General features: G+C 40.8%; 1 protein-coding gene across 1 annotated transcript; it reads left to right on the forward strand.

The window, feature by feature from the left end:
• The first annotated feature begins 1,058 nt into the window (after nucleotides 1-1,058).
• si:ch211-117m20.4 (CUB and sushi domain-containing protein 1) lies at nucleotides 1,059-2,364 on the forward strand. The gene is made up of 4 exons (XM_046042020.1): nucleotides 1,059-1,421; nucleotides 1,563-1,730; nucleotides 1,822-2,022; nucleotides 2,204-2,364. The coding sequence occupies exons 1-4, from the start codon at nucleotides 1,205-1,207 to the stop codon at nucleotides 2,215-2,217; spliced, it is 600 nt and encodes a 199-aa protein (XP_045897976.1). The 5' UTR covers nucleotides 1,059-1,204; the 3' UTR covers nucleotides 2,218-2,364.
• The last annotated feature ends 3,921 nt before the right edge of the window (nucleotides 2,365-6,285 follow it).

Genomic DNA, 6,285 nt, shown 5'->3' on the forward strand with positions numbered 1-6,285 from the left:
GCAGGATAATGCACCATGTCACAAAGCTCGAATCATTTCAAATTGGTTTCTTGAACATGACAATGAGTTCACTGTACTAAAATGGCCCCCACAGTCACCAGATCTCAACCCAATAGAGCATCTTTGGGATGTGGTGGAATGGGAGCTTCGTGCCCTGGATGTGCATCCCACAAATCTCCATCAACTGCAAGATGCTATCCTATAAATATGGGCCAACATTTCTAAAGAATGCTTTCAGCACCTTGTTGAATCAATGGCACGTAGAATTAAGGCAGTTCTGAAGGCAAAAGGGGGTCAAACACAGTATTAGTATGGTGTTCCTAATAATCCTTTAGGTGAGTGTATGTGTATGTATATGTGTGTGTATATATATATATATATATGTGTGTGTGTGTGTGTGTGTGTGTACATATATGTATATATGTGTATATACACTATTTAGGGTTTTTCGTTCTACTGCTCTCAGGAATGCACACACAATATCATTACTTTTATGGCAAATATTCAGACAATAAATGTAATTACTTTTTATGTCCCTTCAACTGACAATACACTACTATAGACTACAATGTGACCTTCTCATTCCCTGTTTGCTTTGATCTTGAAACTCAAGTGTTCTGGTGACCCCAGTCATGACAACTCTTTGTTAAAGCAGTGTATCAAGTCACAGCATGACATACAGTACGTAGTGTCATTAGCTGTGTATAAGAGATTAGGCAGCACACACAGCTTAGTAAGTGTTACTTGCTACTGCTCTCTGCTTCTTCGTCCTGGTGTTAGTGAACTCCTCTCTGCTGGGACAGCTTCTAATGGCTTCATGTTTGTTGACTTTGCAAATGTGACGATAACCAGTAAGACTTAGTTCCCAGATCCATCCACAATCTTTCACAGAAGCGGATTGCTTCAGAAGATGAGCACCACAAGGTTAAATCTACTGCTACTGCTGCTGTTGTTGTCTGGGTCCTTCCAAAGAGCCCGTTCTCAGTTGCCTGAATGGATTGAAGAGGTGGAAGGTAGTGGTAAGACCTCCTGTAATCCAGTATAATGTTATTTTTCAATTATGTTCTGGTCTCATGGGACAGCACCAACTGCACTGTGGGAACAGTTCTTCTGGATCCCTACATAATAACAACAACACATTTTTTTTAATCTTTTCCCTAAAGCCTGAAAAAATATTTCCAGTTTAAGGATTTTTATTTATGATATGGATCATTGTGATTGTATGAAAAAGCTAATAAAATGCCGGTGTACTGTAGGTGAGACAGAATGGATTCCCCAGCCAGACTTCATAGACGACATGTATTGGTCCGGGTCAGCGCCCCTTTGTTTAGGAGGCTGTAAGGCGCGGCACCAGGAGCTCAGGAGAGATCGTTGTGGAGACTCGAGCTGCTGCTGGCTCGGCTACAAGTCCCTGTGCAGAGGTAAGACTACCACAGCAATGTCTGTTTACGTAATTTAAAACTCTTTAAACACAGAAAAACGAAAGCCCCTCTGTCTGATCAACCTGTTACGGAGTTTCATGTCCAGCTTTGTCTTTGCATTACCTTTGCTTTGTGTGGCAGTGAACTGTGGGAAGCCAGATGTGGACTATAATGGAGTGGTGTATGGTAACGACTGGTGGGTGGGCTCTGTGGTGAGGTACGCCTGTCGCTCTGGCTTCATGCTGGTGGGAAACCCAACCAGATCTTGCCAGCCTAATGGCCTCTGGACCCCGAAACCCACCTGCCTCCGTGAGCAAACACTGACCTCAATGACAAATATTTTATGATCCCTATTGAATCATTTAGCTCATTATTTGATTTCTCTCTACCTGTCTTTTAGGAATGTGTCCACAGGGACGCATTGAAATCAGTGAGAGGGAACTGAATGGGACATGCAACTCCACCTGCACATTTAAGTACTATTTTGGCCCACCCAAACAAGGCTGCACCCGGATAGACAACTGCAAGAAGAAGGAGACTGGCTGGAAGCGATTCTTTGCACAGTGTGTCCCTTGCATTTGTGACTGTGCTTTATCATGTGGTGAGTAACTTCCCCTCCACAATGTCAAGCATAAAGGATGGACTTGTTGAACTGATGTGAGCATGTTGCAATGGTTTCTCAGTGCAAATCCACATGTGGTTAATTATTGCTTTAAAAATGAATTAGCTGTCTTTCTTTGAGGGATTCCATGCAAAGAACGTCTTTGTCTTGTTATTTTTAGCATCTAAAGTCTAAAAGATGGAGAAAGCACAATGTTGACTTCAGATGAAGAGGAAACACAGACAGCTTGTGCACCGCAGAGCCACACACTGTTTCTGCTCCTTCATGCAATTATGTGGACAAATCAATTGACTAAAAGCTGGATGTTTTCAGACATTAATTTATTTTCTCTGGCAGAATGAAGCCAACTGTGTGTCCTTGGTTTCTATATATAGGATTTTACATTATGACAAGAAGATATCAGTGCCTCAAATCCACTGAGGTTAAAATCAATCTGAGTCAGTGGTGAGTCATAAGCAAAGCAGAACTGCTAAATTCGGTCAATCTAGGTGATGAAAGGTGGTGACAGTCAGAAAAGCAGAGTGAGGGGAATTTTAGTCTGTGTCAGGCTTGGGTCAAATAAAAATTGGAAAAGTTGTGAAAGAATTTACTTGGTGCAATAATTTCATGTCACAGATTCCACCTACCAGGAATATCACAGATTAGCGTCTCTGCGTTATCGCTCCTCCTCTCAGTCCATCTGTCCAGGAAGGAGATGAAACCTTAATCTCGTTACAAAGTGAGGAGCTTTGGTCAGGGAGCTCAGGGGTCCCAGTTAACACAAAGCATGTTTTAGAGCTCATAAGCAAATTGCTTAAGTAGTAGAGTGTGTATGTTTTTTTTAAATAATTATTTATTTGGAAAAATTGTACAAAATATGTAAAAACATTTTTACATTGATGGACTTTGTAAATGTGAAATAATGTGTGGTGCATTTGAAAGGAATAAAAAGAATAAAACGCTGACCCATACACTTCATCTCCATTGCAGAGACCCTGTGAGACCTGATGCTACCTTAATGCAAATTGCTAATGTCTAACCCTAACCCTAACCATTAGGCATGCAAAGAACTGCCAAGTAGCACATCTCGATAGGTTGCATAAATCTACAGAACACCAGTTCTTTTTCTTTTTTTTAATCCATCACCTTGTGGATTAGTGGCAGCGTGAGACATCTCTGGAAGTTTTAACAGCTGAAAACAGAAATTCAAAGTCTGAATATGCAGTTTCCTTAAATAGATTTTCAGCTGTCATAAGCTGAAAAATGATGCAAATCATAACAGTATGTAGCACACTTTCCAGTGTTATTCAACCTTCCTGCACTCAGTACACTTTATTTCTTCTTATGTTCTTATATTGTCTATCTTCAATTTAGGCTATTTATTGTATTAGTTCCTAATGCTCCATATATTTTTAATTATAACTAACTTGACACAAGGCTGGCCCAACATTCACACAATGTAAATAAATGTTATTTTTCATCCAGTGTCAGTATGTGATTATTTGTTTGATATTTTGATAATAAGCCAGTTAGGTAGTAGGCACATACTCACCAGCTTTGTTTGATACATGACATTGCTCCTGAAAGCCAGTAGATGTTGCTGTTTGGTTTTATTCTGTCACATCAGGTCTCAACATTTGGCAACACTTTACAGGAATTTGATAATCCAAAGACACGGCAGGAGACACAAAAATGAAAAATAAAAAATGTGATTCTCTTCCACATCTGATCCTAAAGAGTTACTGCCAAAACGCTTCTGCGCCTTCATCACTGTTGGGGCCAGGTGCTGAGCCTGAGGACGATATGTTAATTCACTTTAGGTCTGTAGCAGCCAATTCCTGTGAAAAGGGACATGCACCGAGTTTGGATCAGAAACTCTGACATTTTAGTTCATGAACACTGACAGATTCTGAGAGCAACACAGTGCTCAGTTGACATGGTATTCTGCAATAGCAATTAGAAAATAATGAGAAACTATTAATATGTCCTCTTTGCCCCAAAAACCAAAGAAGCAGACTCAAAATCATTCACTTTAATTGTGTATGTGGTAGCAGCACCTACTCATGTGTAGCAGTAATCACACCAAATATATAAGACAGAGCGAGTAATAGTGATGTGCGGATCGATGCAAAAGTATCGATATTTCTGATACCAACGTTTCCTGCTCTAGGATCGATACTCATATAAAAGGATCAATATCTAAACACAGTCATTTGGAGTGAGTTTGTGTTTTATCATAAGTATCTTACTGTTACCAGGATGGTCTAATTATACTCGGTTGACAGGAACTACTTCTCCTTCTGCCTGAAGTGAGCCGCTGTGTGTGCAAAGACAGTGAAGTACTTTGGCTTCACCGCAAACTTCGCTAAACATCTGAGATTAAGTCACAATAATATGATGATGTTATGAAGCGGCAGTTCTGAGCAGGATATTTTTATTATAATTAAAGAATATGACAGTAGTCAGCTATTATTTGGAATTGGTAAGCCTACAGCCTACTCTTTATTTCCCTCATAAATACAGAAATGGGAGGGGGGAGGTCACATTAAACTAGAAATAAAATATGTAAAAAGTATCGGTATTGGTATCGGCAATACCAGCCTGGGTATTACTTTGTATTGGATCATATAGGAATTAAGTGGTATAGCACATCACTAGTGAGTGATTTTGTGAGGCAATAAGTGAAAGCTAACAACTAATTCTACTGAGTCCGGCCTTATTACAGCTCATTAAGTCTTCCTCAGATAAGCTGTATTGAAACTCTGGGGAGGATACTCAACAACACTCAGCCTTCTGTACTCTCCAGGGCTTTCCGACAGGATCTCCCAGTACGTCTGCTCACGCTCATTTCCAGCTACTCCATTCACACTCTCCATCCACACGCCAAAGTCTGGGTCCTCCTTCACCGTGAACCTGGCAACACACAGAGTCAGGGCATCTTTCTGCAGGAGGTCCTTCACGAGCAGAAGTGGGTCATCATCAGCTTCAGTATGTAGGACAAACAGCTGAGCCACCTTTGAAAACAAAGGATGATGTTAATGCTATTAAAGGGGATGCCATGCGTGGTCTTACTTTAAGTCCTCTGTGTTTCCTGCAGTGTCCTCAGAGCACCCAGCAGCACACCTCCCTCCACCACAGAGCTGGAATAGGACTTAAGAGTCATGCTAGACAGGTCATTCTCCACAGACAGTCTCAAAGGAAGAGTCGCTGGACCTTCACGCATGTTGTATTCAGTTATAGTGACGCTTTGCATGATACACACACACACAAAAGTGAGTCATTTAAGGTTGTGCCTCAGCTGGAAGTAATGATGAATGTGAATTGTTTTTATCTTATTTTACCAATAAGGTGGTGTAAATCAGAGTCTCTATTACCCCCGCGGCCTCTTACTCAGAGGTTCCTCACCAGCAACAAGAGAGTTTTAACCAGTTTTATCCCATCGACTTGTCTGAGCTTTTAAAAACAGTATCACAAATGAGAGTGTCCGCAAGCCCACTTGATGTAATACCTACAAAGTTTTTACTGAAAGTAATAGATTCTGTTGGGCCCCATTTGATCTCTGTTTTTAACAGCTCCCTATCTACTGGTTGTGTCCCTGATTATTTTAAAACGGCTTGCGTGAACCCACTTTTAAAGAAACCTGGTTTAGATCCCTCCCTCCCACATAATTTTAGACCAATTTCAAAACTGCCTTTTATTTCAAAGATTCTAGAAAGAATTGTGTCCAAACAGCTGCTCACTGTACTGGAAAATAACAAAATATTTGAAAAGTTTCAGTCTGGTTTCAGGAAGTACAACAGCACTGAGACTGCCCTGCTTAAAGTCACCAATGACCTTTTAATGTCTGCTGATGAAGGCATGTGCTCAGTCCTGGTACTCCTGGACCTTAGCGCTGCTTTTGACACAATTGATCACAACATCATGTTAGACAGACTGAGGCACTGGGTGGGGATCTCTGGTACTGCCCTAGAATGGTTTTCATCCTACCTGTCAAATAGGAAGTTTTGCATGTCTGTAAACAACTATGTCTCTTCGTTCTGTCCAGTTAAATATGGTGTGCCTCAGGGGTCGGTCTTAGGACCCATTTTGTTTTCCTTGTATCTGCTTCCCCTTGGACATATTATCCATAAACATGGCATTTCTTTTCATATTTATGCTGATGACACACAAATATACTTGCCCGTCAGATCCACAGACCCTGGAATGCTGAGTTCACTTAACAACTGCCTTTGTGAAGTTAAAAAATGGATGTCAAATAATTTC

The sequence above is a fragment of the Micropterus dolomieu genome, unplaced genomic scaffold (assembly GCF_021292245.1).
Source record: "Micropterus dolomieu isolate WLL.071019.BEF.003 ecotype Adirondacks unplaced genomic scaffold, ASM2129224v1 contig_9987, whole genome shotgun sequence".
NCBI lineage: Eukaryota > Metazoa > Chordata > Actinopteri > Centrarchiformes > Centrarchidae > Micropterus > Micropterus dolomieu.

Coding starts and splice junctions, on each gene's coding strand:
- si:ch211-117m20.4 (XM_046042020.1), top strand. CDS start 1,205: ATGGATCATTGTGATTGTATGAAAAAGCTAATAAAATGCCGGTGTACT. Junction 1,422..1,562: donor CTACAAGTCCCTGTGCAGAG/GTAAGACTACCA, acceptor TTTGTGTGGCAG/TGAACTGTGGGAAGCCAGAT. Junction 1,731..1,821: donor CCCGAAACCCACCTGCCTCC/GTGAGCAAACAC, acceptor CCTGTCTTTTAG/GAATGTGTCCACAGGGACGC.